Source organism: Sus scrofa, chromosome 13 (genome assembly GCF_000003025.6).
Source record: "Sus scrofa isolate TJ Tabasco breed Duroc chromosome 13, Sscrofa11.1, whole genome shotgun sequence".
NCBI lineage: Eukaryota > Metazoa > Chordata > Mammalia > Artiodactyla > Suidae > Sus > Sus scrofa.
In genome coordinates, this window is record NC_010455.5 from 72,557,694 (window position 1) to 72,579,967 (window position 22,274).

The following is a 22,274-nucleotide window of genomic DNA, read 5'->3' on the forward strand; positions in this document are numbered from 1 at the left end:
GTGTCCAGTGGCCCTGGTTTCCTTGGGGCCTGTGCACTCAGACTCTGACTCTGTTACAGAATTTCATCTCCTGCCCTGGGAGACACTCAGAGAGCAGCACCTAAATGGAGTCACACCTGTAGGAGGGGACATTCATGACCAGGGCTCAGAACTCCCAGAGATAGCTGTTTATGAGCCAGGTTTGCGTGGGACTTGGGATGGGGGTCCTGAGGCCTATGGCGGCCCGGAGCGTAGACAGGCTGCCCTTGTCTTCCATATTCCTTCTGAATTTTAACTTAACCTCATTTTAAAAACTCCCTCTCAAAGTCACATTGTGGAGCCAGATTTGACCCACCAGGATCAAGAATATTTGAGTAAAGAAAAAAGATTTTCCCTTCCAAAGCATATTTGTGAGGTAAAAGGGCATATCAGGACCCAGCAAGACTGGGCTGAGGCATGGGTGAAGCCGACCTTAAACCCATGTCACAGATGAGGAAACTAAGGCTCGGAGGTTGCACCACCAGTCAGGGTCCCAGCTGGGGTTTGAAGCTCTTGACTCAAGTCCATGCTGGGGTGCCTCCATCTAGCTATTGGTTTCCAGATTTGGGATTCTGGTCGGTGCAATCCGGGGCCCAGATTCTGGTCCTGCCACAGCCAAGTCATGGCTTTGTCTTAAATGTGCAGCTGCCAGGAAGGCCCTGTGGTGCCTTCTCTGCAGCAGCGGTGCTGAGACACAGAAGTTAGGGGGGTCCCAGCTTTGAGGTCTTTGAGAGGAAACATCGAGGTGTAAATCCCAGGTGTTTCTCCCACTACTGGAAAGTCCACTGGCGAAGAGGAAGGAACAAAGGAAATGAAATGGTTCCAAACACTTTTTGTTTGAAAATAGCAAATTTCAGAGCTTCTCTCTTCTTTTCAAAATAATGGAAAATTTCATTGAAGGCCTTATGAAAACAGAAGTGTCTGAATCTACAGCAGGCTCCTCCTCCTCTGCTCACCCCTGCCCATGGTCGCACACCCTCACATTTCAGGTTTCTGTCTCATCAGGGAAACGGGTGCTGCCTTAGGAACACTAATAAGTTTCTCTGAGGGGATGGTGGCTGGTCAGCCTGAAGGCTGGACTCCTGTGGAAAGATGTGACAGAAGGGGTTTCAGCCATCCTGTTCCTGAGTCCCCTGTCAACACTCTGACATAGCAGTGCCCAGGGGGAAATGTGTTCAGGGGAGGCAACTTCCGAATCTAGCAGGGGTGTCTTGGGGCACTTCTTTAGCTAAGACGTTGCTCCTGGAACCCTACAGCCATGAAGCCTCAGAAAGAGAAGAGCCATTTGCCTAACAGGCTCACGGAGGCAGGACCTGCAGGAAGGGGCTGCAGGCTGGGATGGGGGCCAGCTCCTGGGAACATTCTCTAGGGAAGCACGCTGGCTCTGCCAGCCCAGTGTCAAAGGCAAGATGTTTGGGGTTTGCGGTGGCGGCCAGGATTGTCAGCATGGTGTCTTCCTTTGGCAGCATCACCTCACAGCCGAGGGCATGCAGACATAACACTCTCTGGGTGTGGGGAAGAAAAGGCAAAATGCCTGGAAGCATCTCAACACCTTCAGTGTAGCACCGTTGCAGCCCTCCATCTCACCACAGTGAGAAATCAGTCTTGATACCAGTATTTGCATTTGCAGACATTTGGGCCCAGAGAGGGCAAGTCACTTACCCAAGGACACACAGCTGCTGAGTAAGGATTTGAGCCCAGGTCTCTCAACTCCAAGCCTTGGCTCTGAAGTGCTCCTGGGAACAAAGAAATTGCTACTTGGCATTTTTTACATTTGTCTACGCATTCAGAGTCCCTGATCAGAACACTAAAGTAACTGATGGATTAATTATTCTACTCTCAGCATAGGTGTTTTGGAATGCGATGCATCTTTCCCACTCTGAAAAGCCTGGAATGTTCTAAATATTTCTCCAGTCACAGCTGATGGAGGGAGGGTTGAGGACCTCACGAAGCCTGCACACCATGGATAGTCATCCATCTCTCAGTCTTTGCCCCATTCTCCTTCCAAGTGCCATCCTCTGCCATGGGACGTCCACTATTTATTTGTTGAGGCCGTTTGCCTTCTGGACCCAGGGCTATATTCTCCACAATTGTGCTGGGTGCCCTCCAAGCACATCCTGGCTGGTTTACACTCAGGCCAGTGGCCATATGGCTGGTTTATACTCATACCTGTTCCGTGCACCCAGAGAGCCGACCAGAGAGGCCACTGCTGGCTTTCATTTCTGGCCCCCCATGCAGGGTGTCCTGTGTCCTCAGGGATCAGCCTCCCTGCTCCCTGTCTGTCTTCTGCTCACGTAGCTGGAGGCCATGTGCCCATGGCCCTTGCAGACTCCTGTCAGCTCGTGGAAGGCTTTGCTCTCTGAGGCTTTTGACTAATTATAACTGTGGCTAAAGATAGGCCCAGCCTCCCTCAGAGCCCCTTTGAGACCTCTGATTACCCTCCAGGACGCCCATTGGCTTAGCTGCTTGTGCTTTGTGAGCTGCCATCTTCATAGTTTGTATCCTCACAGAAGACTCGCCTGATCATTTACCAATGTCTTAAAACATAGCAAGCCTCACAGCTCGGCACACCGAGGGCAGCTGGTGGGGGAGCCAGTGAGGGGTCTGCCACTTTCCAGCACCCTGCACGTTGGGGTTCTTTGACCTACCCCCACCCCATGTTCCATGCTTGCTCCCAACCCTACTCCCATGGCTGGCTCTAAGCACAAAAGAGGCAGGTCCCTGGGGTCAGCAGCTGAATGGCAGCAGGAAAGCCAGGAACTGTGTTGAGAGACTATCAGGGGTAGTTCCAGCTGCCAGACCCAAGATATAGTAAGGCACCCATTCTGTAGGCCCATCCAGCTTCCCTCCTGAACACCTTCCCAGGGTCTAGCAAGAAAGCAGGAGCACAACCTGGCAAAGCCTCTTGGGAGCACCAATGGTGACCTCAAGGCAGGCTGGGACCTGGGGGTTGAAGTCCTATTTACATGTGGATCAGATCTGACTGACTTGTGGAGGCCCAGGATACTGGCTGAGCAGATGCCAGCCCTGGACAGTTCTCTGACCACAGGGGTCACCTGCCCAGGGGATGTGGTGTGGCCAGAAGTCCTGAGCCAGACAAGAGCCATCAGAAACAAGGACCTGCAGTTTTATTTTGGGCAGAAGGAAGACTAGTCAGGTTAGCCACGTGTATGTAAACTGTCACTTAATTGTGGGCATGTGAATCCTTTTCCTAAGAATTACTTGTCTGGCTCAGGACTTTTGGCCCCCCACTTGGGCACCTGTGCCGGGGGTCATTGCTGGGAGGTGGGAAGTCTGTGTGGGAAGGCACGTGCCTGTGTTCAGAGGACCCACCAGCCCCCATTCCTTGGCAGGCCGAGAAGGGCGGCAGCCTCTGGGGCCCACGAGTCACTTCATCTGTCAGGCCCAGATGTCTGTACCCTCATGAGGTATGCCCCCCTCTCTCCTCACATCCAAGCCCACAGAACTCACTTTACTTTCCCTTCTCTAGATACCACAGCAGAGTGAATGGTTAAGGATGCTGAGGATAGGGCCTGACTGCCTGTTATTATCCTGGCTCTGTCTTTACTTGCTGTGTAACTTTGGGCAACTCACCCAACCTCTCTGAGCCTCAGTCTCTTCATATATAAAATGAAATGATAATAGTCCCCCTGTAGGGTTCCTATAAAGATTCAACAAGCAAGTACAAGTAAGGTGCTTAGTACAGAGGTAAGGGCTCAGTAGTAATTATTTCTAATACTATTCTAATTAAAAATAACTTTTAATCCATCCCAGAACAGATCTTTAAAAAAAATAGGTCAAGATGGAGTTCCTGCTGTGGTGCAGTGGGTTAAGGATCTAGCGTAGGTCACAGTTGTGGCTTGGATCTGATCCCTGGCTTGGGAATTTCCATATGCTGTGGATGTGGCTGAAAAAAAAATTAGATCAAGAGATTTGACTGTGGGGGTGATGCCTAGATTTTGCTCAACCAGGACTTTAAGGAAACTCCAGCTGCTGGCTGCTTCCTATGCTTTAGGGCAGAGATTCTTCACCAGTCAGCTGCCAGTTGGCGCAGTCCCAACTGTTGAGTTCGACCTTGCTGGGAGTCCCTCAGCCTGGCAGGAAGGTGCCAGGAGAGGCTGGGACTTGGGGAGGAGCCTCCCTCCTTCCTGATGGGAGGAACCAAGGCCAAGGAGCCCCCAGCTGCCCTGGCTTCCTGTGTCAGGTTCACTGAGCCTCCTGGTGTCCTCTGGGGTGCATCCACCCATCACTCCCATTTTGCAGACCAGCAGACTGAGTTCAGGAGGGAAGAGCCCTGTCCAGGTCACACCACAGGGAAATGTCAGGGCTGGGTGATCTATCTCACAGGCTTCAGCTGACACCCTCCCCACCTCTGCCAAGAAGAAAGACTTCATGCCTCAGCTGGTGGATGCACCCCAGAGGCATGTGGAGCAAAGATGCCCTAGCTTGGACCTGGGTCCAGAGCCTCTCGCTGATGTGCCCGCCCATGGCTATGCTCCAGAAATGGGGGTGGGGGGTGTGAGAAATTGCCGAAGACCAGGGCCTTTTTGTGTGTTCCGAGATTAGTGATTCATGAGCTGTTGTGAGAAATAACTCAGAGGGTCCCAACCTTGACCCAGCTCCAACAGTGACTTCTCCCCAAACCCTGGGGTTATGGCTGGTCACTTGGGACCTTGGGACCTCTGAGCCTCATTTCCCAGTAAGAAGTGGACATGCCCTTCCTTCCTGGCCAGTGTGACTGGCGCCAGGGCCTGCCCTTCCCCGACACAGCTGGTAGCTGCCCCAAGGTCCAGGATAGGCCATTGTGTACCCAGACATGGGCAATGAAGGAGCCTAAAGCAGGAAGCCTCTTGGGCCGTCAGAGCATTAACCTGGAGCCCTCTCCAGTCTGTAGACAGCACCAGGCTGCTCAGGAAGGAGGTCTCCTGGGCTCTGGCCCTGGTCATTCACAGGGATATCCTTCAGGATCAGGTTGGGGGCTGCTGGGGCCCACCCGCTAAGAGGTGGAGACCCAGCACTGTGGCTGAACCAGGAAAGAAGCTTAGCATTTATTGTGCCTTCCGGGGGTGCAGCACTCATCCGTGGGGCCCCAGCTCTGTGCCTGCCCCAGTCTGTTCTGGCCTGTGGGAGGAGGGGACAAATCCTGGACCATGGGCACACAGCATGCTCACATCCCATTAGCCAGAATCTGGTTGTGTGACCACAACAAGCTGCAAAGGAGGCTGGGAGTGCAGCCTTTCTTCTGGGGTATTGTGTTCCAAGGAGTTGCCTGGGGTTCTCTGGGGGAGCACAGGGCCTAGGGTGACAAATGACAGGAGGTTCCTTTGCAAAACAGGGTGATGAGAGCCATTCCCCACCAGCTGCTCATGAGGCTATGTGGGCTGGTGCCGAGATCATAGGAGGTGCCTAGCAGTGCTCCCTATTCCTGTTTGTTGTCCCGGCATGGACGCTGCCGGGCAGTGTCTGTGCCAATCAGCAGGCTGCTGTCACCATTGCCCTTTTGGGAACAGTTCCCTGAGGACCCGAGCTCAGGCTCTCGGGGCCCTACCTACTCCTGGGTAGGCCTCCTTGCAGACTGAGAATGAGCCTCTGCTGCAGCCGTGCTGCCCCTGCTGCCTCATCCTCTCAGGCCCAAACAGATGGCTGGCCTGCAGAACTCACGCCAGCTCAGCAGCAGGAAGTGGCAGAACTTCCTCGTGTGGCCTTTCACAAATGGTCTCTTTGCCTGCTCGGTCCCCACAGGAGGGATCGGTGGTGGAGGGTGGCCTGGGATGGCCCATCCCCCCTCCATGTGGATCTGGAACCATGGCCAAGGCCCTGCAGGGTGGTAACAGGAGATGGGGACCCCCCTTGGGGAGTAACAGGGAAACACAGTGGACACACAGGCAGCTGACTCTGTACTCATCCCTGTGGCCCCTCTGCTCCCTCACCCATCCTGATACCACACGGCCCTTCTGTAGCTGAGAACCTGCTGGCAAGGACGAGGGAAGTGAGCGAGGATGCAGCCCGGGCTCTGACCTGCCCGCAGAGGCCTGGAGAGGTCTGGAGAGGTCTGCAGCCATGCACCCCATCTCAGCCCATAGCAAGTAGGCAGCTTCCTATCCCCTCAGGGTGAGATGGTGAAGCCAAAAACCATGGTCAGGGCCAGGGGAGCCCCACAAAAATCTGGGTCAGATTCTGAGCCGCCGGCAGGCTGAGAAGAGTGGACCCTGCCTCTGGGCATGTCTCATAGAGGGGCAGACCCAGCAGGCACAGAGGGGCAGCTGCTGGAACCACAGAAACCCAGGCCTGCCCCCAGCTTCACGTCCTTCCCAGTCCATCATCACCACTGGGGCCAGGATCCCCACCCTCCCCAACCAGGTGACACCAGGTCAGGGGAGACAGATCAGAGGAAACAAAATCCACTCAGACTAAGGCCAAAACACCTTCAGAGCTGTTCCTGTGGGAAATCATCAAAGCAAACATATACTGCCACTTGTAGAAAAAAGTACTAATTGTCACCATAGCTGGCGTGAGGCACATGCACACCGGAGGGCACAGGATGACCTGGAAGCAGAGGCACCTGAGGCAATGTGCAGAGCTTGTCCAGGGCCAGCCACCAGCTGACTTGGGGTCAGTTTTCCAGGCCAGAGCAGGACTGACTGGGCCTCTTCCCTCCCAGGTGGACCTCTACAATGCAGATCCACTTATCTGCCGGGCAGGACTGAAAGTGTGCTTCGGCATCCAGCTGCTCAATGCCGTTTCACGGGTGGAGCGGGCCCTGCCCAAGCTGACCTTGCCCTTCCTGCTGCTCCAGGGCTCTGCTGACCGCCTGTGCGACAGCAGAGGGGCCTACCTGCTCATGGAGTCCGCCAAGAGCCAGGACAAGACACTGAAGGTGAGCAGCACCCCGGGGCAGGGGAGGGTGGCAACTTGATCCCCTGCAGGCCACCCCAGGTGCCTTGGGAAGGGACCAGTCTGGTCCTGCTGGAGACGGACCCAGGAACACAAGGTGTTTGCTGATCCTAAGGGGGCAGCGGGTGCTAGCTGGGGTTCACACCATGAATGTGGAAGGGAGGGAGGTCACTTGGGAATGTTGAGGTCAGGGCCTCTCCAGAGAGCAGAGGCACATCAGGCCCCGCAGGATGGGAAGTGTTGTCTGGGTGGAGAAGCTTGTGTGGTCTGGCTGGACTGAAGATCCTGGCAGAGGGAGCAGTAGCATCTGCTGTGTCCCTATCAAGGGGCTTTGAGCCTGGCACTGGCCCTGCATGGGCAGCTGGGCTCACCGCAGCCCCAGGCACATGTGGAGACAGATATGTCCCTGGCTCTGCTCCTCAGCCTAGGTATAGACAAGTGGATGCCCTGATCCAGGGCCACCTCCCACTAGGTTACAGGGACACAGGCAGCTCCACAGCTGCCAGCCTGCTGGGTGAGGGGCCAGGGTTGAGCTCCTTCCCCGTCCCCTATGCGCTGTGCTCACAAAGACTCACATCTTGCCTTCAGCCAAGAATGGGGGACACTGGAACAGCACCCCCACCAGGGGAGACTCAGGTGCAGAGAGGAGGACAAGGAGGAAAATGCTCTTTTTGCCACTGGAGATGGTGACAGTGAAGTGGCTCTGGAGCCATGAGTCCCACATTGACCAACTTGTCCATTTGAAACTTGGAGAAAGAATTGAAAGCAGGGCCTCAAAGACAGACATGTTCACAGCAGCACAGTTCAGAGTAGTCACAAGGTGGAAGCACCCCAGGGTCCACCGAGGGAGGGTGAGGAACAGTGGACCCTCCATGCAACAGAAGGTTGCTCCACCATGACAAGGAAGAAGCTCTGACACCTGCTGCAAATGGATGAGTCCTGAGTACATTCTTCTCAGTGGAATTAGCCACACAAAGGACGGATGCTCTGTGATTCTGCATGTAAGCTACGTGTAAAGTAGCCACAAGCCCTAGAAATAGAAAGCAGAATGGTGCTTGCCAAAGGCTAGGAAGAGGGGAATTGAACGTTTCAGTTTGCAGGATGAGAGTGTTGTAGGCCCGCGTGAAGGTCCTTAGTATGCTGCTGAGCCGTACAGTTCAACAATGCTTAAGATGGCAAATTTCATGTTACATGATTTTTACTGTAGTTTAAAAAAAATAAATTTGGAGATACCTGTTAGAGATTCCCGGAAATGGCATGGAGGCAGGTGGCTACACACGTACAGTGTTCAGAGGGAGATCTGCTTGGGGTACAGATCCTGAGTCATCAGTACATGGGTGGTTTTGACAGCCGGGGCCTGGACGTGGTCACTGGGGAGAGAGGGAGAAAGAGGTCTGACCACACCTGGGCCATGCCATTGGGCAGCCCAGGAGGGTGGCATGGTGCAGCCTCAACCATAAGGCAGGAAGAGGGCCGGGAAGGTCAAAAGCCATGGAAACCACATGAAGAAGGTGTTTCTAGAAGGTTACACAGTCCATTTTTGAATGATGCTGAGAAGACACATCCAAGCATCGTGAACATGGTCCGTGGCAACAGTAGGGCCATGGGGCAGGGTCGGGGAGGGGGGTGTGGAGCATGAGTGTCAGACCAAGCAGGCCTGGGAGGTTTAAGGGGGGACCTGCCAAAAAAGTGTTAGGACAGTTTAATTACTTGGAATACCACCCCACAACAAGGCCTTGGCACACGAGGAAGGGGGTCCTCTCCATCCCCTGCCCCGTCACCTGCCTGACTTCCTGTCTCTCTCAATTGCAGATTTATGAGGGTGCCTACCACATTCTCCACAAAGAGCTTCCTGAGGTGACCGATTCCGTCTTCCGTGAGATAAATACATGGGTCTCCCAAAGGACAGCGGCTATGGGGACAGGGTCCCCACCCTGAGCGCCATGGCCAGTGGCAGGCCACAGTCAGGGAAGCGGGCAAAGGAGGGGCAGGAGCTGGCTTCTCAGATGTGGCTCGCCAAAAAAACAAAAACCACGAATTAGAGGAATCCCCAGCACAGTTTACTAAAAAACAAAAACAAGACAATCCTGTCACATATCAGGCTGTCCGCCTGAATCTGCCTTACGGGGTGGACATGTGATGCAGAAATAGAAGGTCTCAGACCTCTGAGAGAGCAGAGCCCGCCCCGCCTCCTTTCCGCAGGTCGTCACCAGGCAGCAATAAGGGAGGGCCGTGCCCTCCCCACCCACCCCAGGGCCTGGGCGGGCCGTTCTCAGGCCATGGGGCATGGGGTGGCATCCACTCCCTGGGCAGATGCCGTGCCCACTGAGACCCAGAAAATACCCGCACCTTCTTAAAATGCTCCCCACCCCCGCCCAAGTCATGTCTGCTCCTTGTCTTGGGAGCCGGGGTGGGCTGGGGGCAGTGGGGCTAGGAGCCCAAGGAGAAGTTGCGGGCCTCTACGTGAGGCCTCAGGGTAGCCTTTCCCCGCTGCCTGGTGTTAGCTGACAGTGATGTTGCTAGTGGAGTGGCTGATATGTAACGTGTGCTCTGAAGCAGGGGTTTGAAGGCGTGGACGCCTGACACCCCCTGTAGCCCTGAGAGCTCGGTGGGGCTGGCCTGTCCTGGGTCCTCCTGCCTGGCCTTGGCACAGCTGGCGGCACAGCTACCTCTGGTGGCCAGAGAGAGTCCCAACGTGGCAGCCTTGCCCACAGCTGCAGGCCTGAGTCCCCAGCAGCCCTCCTGGCTTTCTTGGTGCCGAGCCTGCCCCCAGCCCCTGGCCCTCACTTGTGCCAGCAATAAACAAGTCCCTGCCCACCCAGGGTACTTTCACTTTTAGATGAGGCCCCATTGCAGGTGTGATCATGGGGGGTGCAGAGCTGCTGGGGGCCTTGAACCCATGGAAGGTGCAGTCCTGAGGCCCCAAGGCCCCAGTGAGGCCTCTGCCCTGCCGGGCCCTCTGACACGGAACCTGAAGGCCTGGGCTCCCCCCATGGCAGCAGGAGTTGCTGCCCTGCCCACACCCTGTGCCTCCGGGCTGGCTCTGGGTCCACCCTCAGGGACCCTCAGGGAAGGGTGTGCTTGAGGGGGTCTCTGTGCTCTTCTGCCCCTGACCTTTGGGAGGGAGAGGCCCCCAGGCACTCACCCTGGGAACAGGGCCCAGGTCCCCATAGAGAGTGCTTTGTCGCCCCTTCTTATTTCTCTGGCGTCTCTTTGGAGGAGGAAAAGTGTCTATAGACAATGCACTGAGTGAGGTGAGCCTGCCTGGTCAGCAGGGCAGCCTTGAGGAGGTTTCTGCTCCTGGGCCAAAGCAACAGCAGGAACTCCATCACAAACCCCAAACCGCCAGATGCCCCGCAGCCAGACCTGGAATTGTCGCCGAGCTGTGCCAACACAGGTCACGGGAGTCCCCACACCTCCCGCCCTGCCTCTCCCAAAAGCATGCATGGCAAGGCCATTTCCCAAATTAAATACCAGGCATGTGGTTTGACCAGGAATCTTTCAATGCATGAATTTATTTATATGGAAGCCCTTACAGAGACTTAGTTGCATTTACAGATCTGGTTAAAGAATTGCCTATATTGAAAAGGAATGTTATTTGAACAGGACTGTTTCCTAGCCTGGGGTCGGGCAGGGGGCACAGTCTGGCGGCTGCCATGCGTCTGGAAGCCACACCTTCCCATCCTTGCTGCCCAGCGAATCTAGAATTGAGGTCATCCTCAATGATGGCGGCTCCATGCTGGTCAGCTGCTACCTGCCAGCATGTGGTTGTCTGTGTGAGCGTCAGGGCCCTGCCTGCGCCGTGGTGCAGGGAATCTGGGTTTGGGAAGGAAGCCGGTCACGCACAGCCTGGCCTCGAGATGAAGAGAGGACAGAGGCCAGGGAGGGGCCCTGGACACGCAGTTATGGTGGTTGCACACTGCCAAATTGCACCTGGGTGGACAGATGTGCTGATGGGGCCCCTGGTTCCAGGCCCACCTGTGAGCTCCACACCACCCTGTAACTCAGAGGCCCTGCTGGGCACGCAGAAATGGTTTCATGCCTGAACATCTTTGTAGGAAAAGATGCTGCCTGCAGCCACTGGAGGCTCTATCCCACCGGGGTTGCTTTCCAGCGGTGGAGGTTGGGTGGGCACTGGTGACCACAGCTTTTCCTCAGTCCTGGAAGCCCCCTGCAGGGCCCCACCCTCCCTTTTCTTTCCCTCACAAATTATTAACGTAAAACCATTAGGATCACAAGGATTTTGTTACCGCCACTGCAGCCCAGCCACATGCTATGTGTAGGACGCTTGTATCAGCTTAGACCACTTAAGGACCAGCACACGCCACATCTAGTTCTAATAAACCAGATGTTTTCTGATGGTGTTGTCTGCCTGTCTGTCTGATCTGACTATATAACATCCCCTGAGGAGAGACCAGTGGCCTTTTGTGAGGCCACAGTGGGATATGTTTGGGCTGGCTGCCCAGTACTCACAGGATACCCACGGGTGTGTGGATGTGGCTCTCTCCCCCACGGAGCAGGCCCCACACCGGCATTCTCACAGACTCCCATGTGGACTTGCCACAGATCCAGAAACCAGCTCTGATCCTCCCCTGCATGTGGCCCCACCTCCACCATCTCCACCCAATGTGGGGCCCCTGCTCTCCCACGGCTTGGGCTGGGCTCTGGACACCCTCCTGACTGCTCTGTCCCAGCAGCAGGTCCTGTTGGCCCCACCTCCAAAGCGTGTACACCACTGGCCACCATGGCACCAGGGCTCTGCTTCCCTCGTGCCCCGTGGCCACAGCAGCCTCCTCAGGGCACCTGGTTTCCCTGCTTGTGTCAGCCTTTTCCCGCACAGCGGCTGGAGGGGGTGTTCACTGGGTTGCCTGGTGGCCCCTCCCATGGTCCATCTCACTCAGATCAGGCACAGCCCGTGGCCCCCACCTTCACTCCCCCTTCCTCCCTTGTCCACTGGCCGCCACGCCAGCCACTCAGTGGAGCCTCTTTGACCACCCTGTCTAGTCACCCTGCCTCCCCCTCAGCAACATGGTCAGTGCCGTCTGCTGCAACGGTGTTCTGTGGACCCTAGGTAGCTCTGCTCCCCACAGCTGAGCTGCAGGAGGTAGGTCCTCCATCAGACTTCTGTCTGGTTTCCAGGGGTCCCTGATAAATACCTGTCCAGGGAGACAGAGGAGAGGGGCTGAGCTTGGCACCTGGCTTGTGGGCACAGAGCCCACTCCATGATGTGCACGCCTAACAGGGCCTCACCTCAAAAGGCCCACTGGGTTGAATGCTTTACTGTTGCTGAATCGACATTCTCAGTCACTTTGTGCATCCATCCTCCTCCTGAGTTCATGGACCATCTTCTCCATCACAGCCCTGAACTCTCAGGTATATTGCCTGTCTCCATGTCACTTAGTTCTTCTGGGATTTTACTTGTTCCTTTATCTGGAACGCATTCCTCTTTTTGGCCTCATTTTGTCTACATTGCTGTTGGTATTTGTGCTCAGTGGGTTATGTTTCTCGTCCTTGGAGAAGTGGGCTCTGTAGGAGGGTCCCATGTGTCCCAGCAGTGCCCTCCACTCTTGTCACCCAAGCCACATGCTCTAGAGTCCTGGTCAAGAGGGCTGCTTTGTCCTTCTGCTGTGGGGGGCTGGCTCTGTAGGTAGTCTGCTGGGCTTGGTTGGTCCTGGTCTGTTGGTTGCCAGCCTCTGTCTTGTGCAGATGCTGCTAGTTATTGGGACCTGGTCACAAGGGAGCTGCAGGACCCCAGCAGAACCCTGGGGCTAGTGCTGGCTCACTGGTGGGTGGAGCCAGGATCCCCCAGACTGGGCTGCTGCCCCCCAGCTGGCAGGTAAAGTTCAGTCCTGGCGTTAGAGCTGGACCACTGGCAGGTAGGGCTGGATCCTGGAGTCTGCCTGAAGGGCCCAGGGACCCCAGAGCTTGTTTCAGTTGCTGGTGGGGGATGTGGGGTCCAGGGTGTCTGGATGGTCCTGTTGGCTTTTGGGTAGGCAGGACCTTGGCCTCAGGGCAGGGTCTGGCCTATTGTGGGATCTGGTTTTCTTGCTTCTGGTGTCTGCCCCCTGGTGGTTGAGGCCAGCATAACAGCTTGTGTTAGCCTGCCCACGGGTAGGGGCCGCTGGTGCTACCTTTGGTGGGGTGGAAGGATGGAGGCCAGGTCTGTGTCCCCAGGGTGAGCCCCCACTCCCTGGGAACCTCTCAGGACAGCAGGTGGGTTTGGTCCATGCTCCTGAGGAGTGACAGCTTCTGACCTGGGCCCCGGGCACCTGGGGCTTTGTGTGACCTTCAGGGAAGGAGTCTGTTTCCTGTTCTGCCCCGGGGGCTGGTCTTCCCTGCAGGACCCCGGACTGGGGGCCCGACGTAAGCCCAGAGTTGTCACCCCGCAGGCTAATGTTCTCCAGTCTCTGGTCGTCACTGGGGCTTGGTTGTATCACGAGGTTGCCCCCACACCATCCACCTGGTTCCTCCTGTTGTAGGAGGAGGGGCGAGAGGATGGTCCTGTCCTGGATGTCCCTGTGTCCCTGGGGATGGCCCAGGTGAGGGCCTAGCTTCGCACGGGAAGGGGTTCAGGAGCGAGTCGTGCAATGTGAGCATGCGCTTGTTAGGGATGCACAGTCCCCAGGTGGATGTGGGGCCAAGTGAGTGCAGACCCGGGTGTTTATGGTCTGGGTAATTTCACAGGCTAATACGTGGGACCATCATTCCAGCTATTTGGGCAAAGAGGTGGGGTTTCCAGGAATCGGGCCACCGCCACTTTTTGGTCTTGTATGGTCTGCCTGGGAAGGTCCTGGCACCTGTGGGCCTGTGGTTTGGTGCATCACAGTGAGTGTTTGTTGAGGTTCAAGGTCGATGGGAGGTGGAACCTTCTCCACCTTGGCCCTGCTTGATTCTAACCTGAGTTTTCTCAATGGCTGTGTAAGGTTGTGCCCTGACCCTCTCCCTCCTGGCTCACTTCTTTTTGTTTTTAGTTTCTAGAAGGTTTCTGGCCTTTTCCTTGATGTTTGTTCTGCAGGTAGTTGTAGTTTGAGTGTGCTCTCGGAGGAGGTGAGATTATGGAGGAGGGGAGCTCCTGGAGGATATGAGTTCAGACCTTTCTGCTCCACCACCTTGCCCGCTCTCCTACGATGACTTCTGATGAATTTTCCATCATTTGGGCAGAGGTGGCCCTGCTCCCATGTGGAGGCCGCTGGGTGGATGTAGCCCTGAAAGATGGTCTGCTCCCCAGGCCCTTGCTCTCCTTACGTCCTGAGCCTGGTGGGTGGCACGTGGGCAGAGTCCTTCCTGGGCTGACCCTTCATCCTGAGCACATCCATGGACTATAGGCACTCCTGCTGAGGGCCTGTCCTTTGGCAGGTGCTGTGCAGCCCTGCAGCTGCCCCCAGAACCAGGGTGGGTGACACAGTTTGCCTAATCTCGGAGCAGGAAGAGACAGTGGTGCGCCAGGTAGGCTCTGCAGGAGACGAGAAGGGGTACGTCTGAGGGGGGCTCAGGGCTAGATGGAGGAAGGGAGTACAGGTTGGTCCCCAAAGTGCGACTTTGAGGAACTGGGGGCACCCACAGCAGGTTGGCATGTGGAGAGCACCACAGCCCTGGCTGGAAGGGCATCAGGAGCCTCGGGTGGAGGACATGGCCATGAGCAGACAGAGGCTGGAAGGAGGGGCAGTGCCCCCTTGCTGCCCCGAAGTTCTGAGTTTGTGGCTTCCAGCCTGTGGACCTGGGTGGCTGCTCCCACTCCTGCCACAGGGTCTGCATTCCAGCCACAGGGAGGACAGGAAGGCAGCCTAAACCAAAGACCTCATCTACTTTCTGCTCAGGTCTGGAACCTGGTGGCCTGGCTACAGCTACCTGCAGGGAAGCTGGAAAATGAGCTGGGGCCCACAGCAGAGGAGGGGTTCAGACGCCAGGGAGAGACAGGCATCCAGTCCAGGTTTTCTGTGGGATACCTGGGTTCGGTGTCCACTGGGAGAGGCCAGCAGGCAGGCGAGAGCGAGCTGGGACCGAGGTTAGTGGGAAGGGGATGTGAAGACTGGACAGCGGCTACTACAGAGGCTCAGTGACAACTACCCTGAAGGCTAAAGGGTCAGGAGAACATGAGTGTCCATCTCCAAGACTCCACAAGTAAGAACAGGCTATGCCGTGTGCCTGGAACTGCTCACATTCCATCATCTCCAGGAAAGGAAGTTCAGATGAGGTTTGCTGAGGCCCCGCCCTGCTGGGGCCTCTTCAGCAGCAGTGCACTCTCCAGATGGCTGGTAATGCTGCCCCCATTGAGACCCATAAGGACACTGGGGCTCTGGCTGCTGTCTCCCAGGTTCCTGGTTCAGTGTAGGTGCCATGGGACTCTGGCTCTAAGCCCGTGGGGCTGTGGCGCCTGAGACTGGCTCCCAGCTCCAGGGCCTCTTCCTTCAGAAGCCCTCTGCCTGAGGCTGTGGTTCATCTTTCCCAAAGCCAGCAATTTAATTCAATGCCTTCAAAGGTCTGCTCCAGGAGCTAAGGCTGCCCCAGGCTGGGCAACCACTACCTCTGTGAGGGTGTCTTCATGCCTCTCTGGGGTCCTCCATCTGCAGCAGGAGGAGGTGGCACTGAAGGCTCTGTAGTTTTCCAGATAGAAAAATATAAGCTAAGCAAGCCCTTTTTTTTTTTTTTTCCGGCAGGTGAGGAGTATTATATAGAATGGGTGAAAAAAATAGTTCAGGGGCACCAAAAATCTTAGTAGTCTAGGTAAGTGATATTTTAATGTGATGTTTTATTAAGTTAAAACTAATGGTGAATGAAATACTGACATTTCAAATAAACAAGCAGGATGACAGGGCTTCCCTTTTGCTCCCCTTTCCTCGAGGATTCAGCACAGCACCGTCATCTCTGACCTGCCCCACTGTTAGGGCTCTCCCCGGGTGGGGGTGGGGCACACAAGCCACCCTACACTCATTTTAAACACATGCTTTTTCTTTTCTGTTGTTGCTTATTTTGTCATTGGCTGGTCTATTTCTCCAAATGTGGAAAATCTGGGGATCCTGGGTTTGGGTAGAAATGCATATGATTCTTCCCAGTAAAATGCATGGAAATACTTTTTCCTTCAACGGTTATCACTCAGACACAGGCATAAGAGAAGCAGGCCCTGGGCTGAGGGCAGACAGTGGCTGGTGGGGTGGGGAGTGGAGGGAGTCATGCCGGGCCAGGTCCACTGGACCTGGGGTCTTGCCTCGCAGAACGCAGTCTGGTCTGAGGGCATGGGGACAGAACTGCTTGGAGTGGGTGCTAGAAGCACTCAGAGTCTGTTCTTAATTCTGGCCCCACTAAACCACCCAGAGCCACCAAGGGTGAGCAGGTGGGACACTCTAAGAGGAAACTCAGGGGGAAGCCCTGTCCCACCAGAAGGGCTGCAGGGCCCTCTCCCCACCAGCCCCAGGTGGTCCTGCTGGGAGTTCCCCAGGGCTCCCTGCCAGGGACACAGGCCCCCACAGTGAATTCAAGCTTTATTGCTGCAGGCTCTCCCACCTCCACCAGGCTGTTCTGTGCAGAGAAGCCAGCTCTGCCCAGGGAGACAGGCCTGGTGGGGGGAGATGACAGGGGAGGCCCTAAGAGACCTCCCCCACCTCAGTTTTCCCTGAGTGGTGCCCAGCCCCAGGGCCTCTAGGACTGGCTTGTGCTGGGGAAGGGGCCTCATCCCAAGGTGACCCTCCCAGGGGCCCCCAGGCACAAGGAGTGTGCGCTGGCGGGGGAGGGGGTGGACACCCTGAGCACACAACAGCCACATGTGCATTGGTCAGCACTCCAGGCCAATGGACACTAGCAGGTCCTCCAGCACCCGAAGCCGCTGCTGCGCCTGCTGCATGGCGCTGCAGGTCTGCACCGTGCTGCCCACGTGGAAGCGGATATCATCCACCAGTGGGATGGAATCTGTCTCCTGCCGGGCTGCCACAGCCGCTGCCTCCTCCCTCACAGCCTCCACGAAGTCGTCCTGCTCCACCAGCTGTGGACAGGCCAGTTTAGGGCATTCCTGATGCCAGCCCCCTCCCCACCCTGGGCCCACACCCACCTTCTCGATGACCTTGGCCATGTACTCAGTGCACTGGTCCTCCAGCCGTGCCAGGCGGAATAGCTTGGCCACACGCCACACACCCACCACACTGTCCTCATCCAGCAGCTGCGCCAGGCTGCGGCCACACAACTGCTTCAGGCCTGGCAACAGGTACATGTCAGCCATGCTCAGCACATCATAGGCCACCTCAGGTGGCAGCTGCAAGGGAAGAAGGGGGTGCAGAAAGACACCTGGAGACTGTTGGCGAGCTGGGGGCTCATGTCACAGGCCAGCTGGGCCTCAAGCCCCGAGGCCAGAGCCCACATTTCGCACCTGCCTTTTCGAGGCACAGCTTCCAGCTGCCTGAAGACCAGGACCAGAGGAAACCGCCTACCAGTATCCCCCTCCTCCTGAGGCAACTATGATGGGGACCCCATGGCTGGCAGCATCCACCACAAGCCCTTCAGGGAGTCAGTGTGCTGACCTTGCCCCAGGGCACACCAGGGCGACAAGATGGAGGGGATGATTCGGGGCCCTGTAAGCCACCTGCCCTGGGCACTAACCTCAGAGAGAAACCAGGAACAACAAACTCTTCCTCAGTTATTGTGTTTTGGGGCTTTTAAAAAAAAAAAAAAACAAAAACTAGCCTGTGTGGCAGTGATGCTCACCCTCTGCTTCCTGCTGCCCTGTCTGTGGGGACGGCCTTAGGGCAGCTGAAGCAACCCCAACACCCTTGTGGGACTTTGAGGTGACTGTCCCCACCCCGCCTCTAGCTGGAGAACTTGGGCATCCCAGGTCGCTGATGCTGTCATTCCTGCTCTGGAACCTATCAAGGCCCCTCTACCTATAGAAAAGTCCCCATGGGGCCACGCTCCCTTCCCCAGCACCACGGAGAACTGGCCCTAGAGCTGGGCGCTCCCCTTTGGAGCCCCGCGGCCTGCGACACCTCCCCTCCGCCCCCATCCGGTATACACACCTCCGTGTGGTCACTGTAGACATAGTACAGCACGTGGGTGAACACATCAGGTGAGATGCCGTGCAGGGTGATGGCCAGGAGGCTGCCCTGGGCCTCCAGCTGCTCATTCTCCTGGAAGTGGTCATCCAGCAGGGCCCGGAAGTAGTCACTGCGGCCGCAGAAGAAGGCCTAGGGGAAGCTGGGCTCAGGATGGGCGGGGACCTGGGCCCAGAGCTTAAGGCAGGGGTGGGAGTCCAGGGGGAGAAAGCTTGGCACCTTGTGACAGAGGAAGTTATAACCCTCCACTCGGAAGCAGACGTCAGGACAGCCATTGAAGCCATCGCAAGGGAAGGGCAGCTCCCAGAGATCACCCTGGGGGGCAGAGAGGAGGTGCCATCAGAGCAGGCGGGAGAAGGGACAGCAGCCGGCCCCAGCCAAGGGCCTGCTCTTGCTCACACCTGAAGGTGACCGCCGCCCCACCTGCAGATCCAGACACAGCACAGAACACAAGCCAGCAGTGTGGCTAGAAAAAAGGGAAGTGCCAGGCTTAGGTTTAAACCGCCGCCCCTTCCTAGGCAAGGTGCTCACCCGGAGCTCAGTGGGCAGGGCACAGTCCGCCAGCAGGGCCAGGTCCTCCCGCAGCCGTAAGTCTGCCTGCGGGGGCTCGATGGTCAGCACCTTCACGCACGTGCCTGGCTTGGAGGCCACTGCGGAGGGCAGAGCACAGCTTCAGGGCGCGGGGCAGCCCTGCCAATTCCTGCCCGCGGCCCTGGGCCTGAGGCTGGACACACAACTCACACTTGGCCTCCAGGTCACCTAGCAGGTCCCACAGCTGGCACTGCTTGGCCAGGCGCTCACAGTCGCTGACATGCTCCACACTGACATCCAGGCAGCCTGGGTGTGGGTGCAGCACGGGAGGGAGGCTCAGGGTCTGAACGGGACCCTGCTGCCTGGACAGAATTCCAGGAGGCAGTCCCTCTGCCCAGCCTGGCCCCAGGTGGGAAAAGCCAACCCAGGAGGTTGCTGAGGCTGCCCTGCACTGCAGGGGACAAGCACCTGGGTGTGCTGTGGCCCCTCCCTACCCAGACCCGGGGTTCACCTGTGTACAGGTACTGCAGCAGGGCGCCGAAGGCCACAGGGTTGATCTGTGGGCAGAGACTGCGGTCAGAGGCAGTCACTCAGCACAAGCCCCCTGCTGACCCCCGACCCCAAACCATGGACCCACCAGGGGGTGCCGAAGGACCACAACACTCTTGCCCTTCCACTTGGTGTCCAGCATGTTGGCGAAGTAGGCACTGCGAGCACCCAGGATGCAGCGGTGAGCCCGGAAAGACCTCCCATGCACCATGAAGACCACGTCACTGTGGATGCCCTGCTCCAGAAGCCTGGGGAGCAGTCCAGGGGTGCTCAGCAGTATGCCCCGCCCTCCTGCCCCCCAGCAGGGTGCCGCGGTCCATAGGCCACACCCACTGCAGACCCACCAGGCAGGGCTGTCTCCTCACCGGAGCAGGAAGCTGTAGTAGTGATCCCGCCTCCTGCAGGACGTCACCTGCTTGTACTCACGCAAGGCCCGGCGAATGGCATCACTCTGCGCTCCATAGAGGCAGCGCTCACCATCAAAGGTGTTGGCCTCACAGCGGGCTCCTGGGAAAAGCATGGCTCTCCCATCAGCAGGGCCATGGGGCTGCCCCCTGCAGCTGGAGAGGGGCCAGGGGAAAGTCTCACCCAACACACACACACACACCAGCCAGGGCCCAAGCACGCCCAGACCACATGAGACAGAGAGCTCGGTGGCCAGCCCTGTTCTCTACAGACAGACTGTAAACTGATGGGCCCCTAGCTGAGGGGGTACTGAGGCTCCAGGACAGCGAAAACAGGTTAGCAATTGATGCCAGCTGCTCTGAAGAAAAACTAAGTAAGACGAAGAGTGACAGTGGTGGCAGGTGCCACAGATGGACTGTGACAGTGACAGGTGCAGAGGCCTAAACTAAACGAGAGCCACATGAGAACAAGGGAAAGGGCAGTCTGAGCAGGAGGAATGGCAACGGAAGAGGCCCTGAGGAACCAGGCCAGGCGGGAGGGGGAGTGTGGGTCTTGGGGAAGCTCCCAGCCTGACAGGGCATCCAGCTCCATGGCAGACGGGAAAGCCTGCACAAAGGGCAACAAACCATTGGTCAGGTGAAGGGGCAGCCTTGAGGCCAGAGGTGACATCAACTGCAGGGAGATGCTGAGCTGCTGGAAGCAGCACGCAGAACTAGTTCCCAAAGCAGAGCTAAAAGCACTTGCTGATGGGATGCAGGTGAAGGGGAGAGATCCAGAGCCACTGTGAACACCCGCATGCAGCCCCCCGCCCCCAACCCACTTACCATTGGCCAGCAGGTAGAGCACAAGTTCCTCATGGCCACAGAGGCAGGCATAGTACCTGAGGGGAAGGGACCCAGTGCTGTCAGGCCTGCAGCGCCACCAACCCTGACCACCCCTGCTCCCCCCACGGCACTCACAGCGGGGTGCTGTCCCACTTGTCCCGCACGTTCACCTCCACGTCACGCTGCTCTAGCAGATACCTGGGCAGGGAAGTCAGAGCTGAGTCAGGCCAGGTTCCTGGTCTGGAGAGCAAACCTTCAGGAGGGGAAGGAAGGAAGCCTCCCCAGGTGAGGGCGGGTGAGGGCTGAGCAGAACAGGAAAGGCACTTGAGACAAGGAGACCACGGAGTGGCAATGGGAAACCCAGCATCAGAGGCCCCAGAACTGAAGGGGCCTCTGGGCAGAAAGCCTTTGGGAAGGAGGAGAGGAAGGGGCCTCTGCCTCTGTGGGAGCCCTCTGGCTGCTTGGGGTGGCAAGGCCGAGCACGAGCTGCTGCAGGCATACTGGTGATGTGGAAATGACAAAAAGGTAGGTTCTAGAAGGTGGATGTCAGGAGACAGGGCAGCAGGTGGGGTGGGGAAGTGGGAATCAACAAGGGTGGTGATGGAGCCACCACAGAGGAGGAAGTGCCTTGGGGGAGACACCTGGGCCGACCTCAAGAGCGCTCCCAGCAGCATCACAAGTGGCACCTGCAGCGGGGGAGCTGTGCGGGTCAGGAATTGGCGAAGGTGGGCAGGTGCCTCCCATCCCAATCAGGCAGCCCACGGAGATGGCGACTGCAGCGCCCAGTCAGCTCTAGCCGCACTTGGGGAGTTTCCGAATCTCCGAGGACTAGAGACCCCAGCTCCGGGTCCACAGCGCATCAGAAACGAATCGCGGAGTCCCAGGCCGGCCCCCAGGGTCTGGCGCCCGGGCCCTTCTCTTCTCTCCGCGCTCTCCTCTCCCCCTCCGGGCGTTCTCGTCGCAGTACCTTCCTCCGGGACCCCCTGGAGGAGTCACGCCAGAGCTCCCCGATCCCCGGCTCCACCCCAGAGCACTGTGGCAACCTAGGCAGCCCTGCTTCGGCGTCTGGGCGCCCACGGGGGAAGGGTCTGCGGCGGGGTCACCCACCCGGCACCCTCCCGGGGCCAAGGGTCCTCACCGCACTCGGCCCACGTCCCCCTTCCTGCAGCTGGAGAACAGGTCGCACGTATCCATGGCGCGGACGGCCCGGACCCCCGCCAGGCGACCTCAGAGCCCCGGCCGGATATAAACACGCCCCGCCCCGCCCGGGCGCTCGGCAGCGGCGCCTGGCGCTCGGAGGACCGACTCGGGCGCGCTGCCCCGCCCCCACCCCAGCCCAGAGTAAGAACGAGTCGCTTAGGCGGACCACGGGCCGGCGTGCTCTCCCGGCGGCTTTAATAGGGTCCCGGGCGCCCCGCGGGGCGTCGGGTCGGGGGGGTGGGGGGTGCCGAGATGCGTCGAGAGTCACTGGAGGGGGAGGCAGAGGACCCCACGCCGAGGCCCGGGCCGGGCGGGGCTCAGCCCCTCACAGGTGCGTGTCCTCCTCAAACACGTCTGAGTCCTCGGGGTCACGCTTGCCCCCCATGAGCGCGCTCCATCCCCCCGGGCCGTTGACCGCGCCGCCGCCATTCAGGCTGGGCTGCTTCTCCTGCATCTCCGACTGGCTGTCGCTGGCCACGTCCAGCGTGGGGTTGTCGTGGCAGCCGTTCTCCACGAAGCGCAGCTCCTCGCCGTGCGACTGCGGCGGGAGGGGCGGCTGGGCGGGCGCGCCGGCCCCGCCGCCCCACATCCCTCCAGACCCTCCCTAGACAGGGGACCCCTGTCGGACCCTCGACGGACAGCGGACAGACAGCCCCTTCTGGTCCTGTAGCTCAACTCCTTTCTTAAAATGACCATTGACCCTTTACACTTATCAGCCTTGTGGCCTCCCTGACACCGTCTATCCCTCCACCACCCCAGAGACTCCTAGAAAATAAGGGAGGTGTGCACTGCCTGCACCCCACTCCCACCCCCAACC

General features: G+C 57.9%; 3 protein-coding genes across 15 annotated transcripts in view; 1 reads left to right on the forward strand and 2 right to left on the reverse strand.

Moving 5' to 3' along the window:
* Positions 1-11,271, forward strand: part of MGLL (monoglyceride lipase) — an 88,570-nt gene extending 77,299 nt beyond the window's left edge. For 3 of the 4 annotated variants that reach the window (XM_013982013.2, XM_013982014.2, XM_021068336.1), the window contains 2 exons: positions 6,680-6,895; positions 8,725-11,271. In XM_013982013.2, coding sequence (XP_013837467.1) covers positions 6,680-6,895; positions 8,725-8,850 — 342 coding nt within the window. In that variant the 3' untranslated portion in view covers positions 8,851-11,271. 4 annotated transcript variants of the gene reach the window in all.
* ABTB1 (ankyrin repeat and BTB domain containing 1) lies at positions 10,437-21,995 on the reverse strand. 8 transcript variants are annotated; one of them, XM_021069446.1, is made up of 12 exons: positions 21,396-21,532; positions 20,393-20,455; positions 20,258-20,313; positions 19,394-19,535; positions 19,117-19,276; positions 18,991-19,036; positions 18,690-18,785; positions 18,480-18,598; positions 18,168-18,263; positions 17,913-18,080; positions 16,955-17,155; positions 10,437-14,365 (listed from the first exon to the last, which is right to left on the reverse strand). In XM_021069446.1, the coding sequence occupies exons 1-12, from the start codon at positions 21,449-21,451 to the stop codon at positions 14,210-14,212; spliced, it is 1,359 nt and encodes a 452-aa protein (XP_020925105.1). In that variant the 5' UTR covers positions 21,452-21,532; the 3' UTR covers positions 10,437-14,209. The 8 variants fall into 8 exon arrangements, with proteins under 8 accessions (XP_020925105.1, XP_020925107.1, XP_005669878.1 ...); XM_021069448.1 differs by lacking the exon at positions 10,437-14,365 and adding an exon at positions 14,902-15,506; XM_005669821.3 differs by lacking the exon at positions 10,437-14,365 and adding an exon at positions 15,625-16,888 and having other exon boundaries at positions 21,396-21,995.
* The window catches only part of PODXL2 (podocalyxin like 2), a 50,870-nt gene continuing 50,212 nt past the window's right edge, over positions 21,617-22,274 (reverse strand). For all 3 annotated transcript variants that reach the window (XM_021069445.1, XM_003358547.4, XM_013982020.2), the window contains exon 8: positions 21,617-21,995. In XM_021069445.1, coding sequence (XP_020925104.1) covers positions 21,783-21,995 — 213 coding nt within the window. In that variant the 3' untranslated portion in view covers positions 21,617-21,782. The remainder of the gene's footprint in view (positions 21,996-22,274) is intronic.

Coding starts and splice junctions, on each gene's coding strand:
- ABTB1 (XM_005669821.3), bottom strand. CDS start 21,451: ATGGATACGTGCGACCTGTTCTCCAGCTGCAGGAAGGGGGACGTGGGC. Junction 19,037..19,116: donor TGGTCCTTCGGCACCCCCTG/GTGGGTCCATGG, acceptor CTCTGCCCACAG/ATCAACCCTGTGGCCTTCGG. Junction 17,156..17,912: donor TCTACAGTGACCACACGGAG/GTGTGTATACCG, acceptor CTTCCCTTGCAG/CTGCCACCTGAGGTGGCCTA.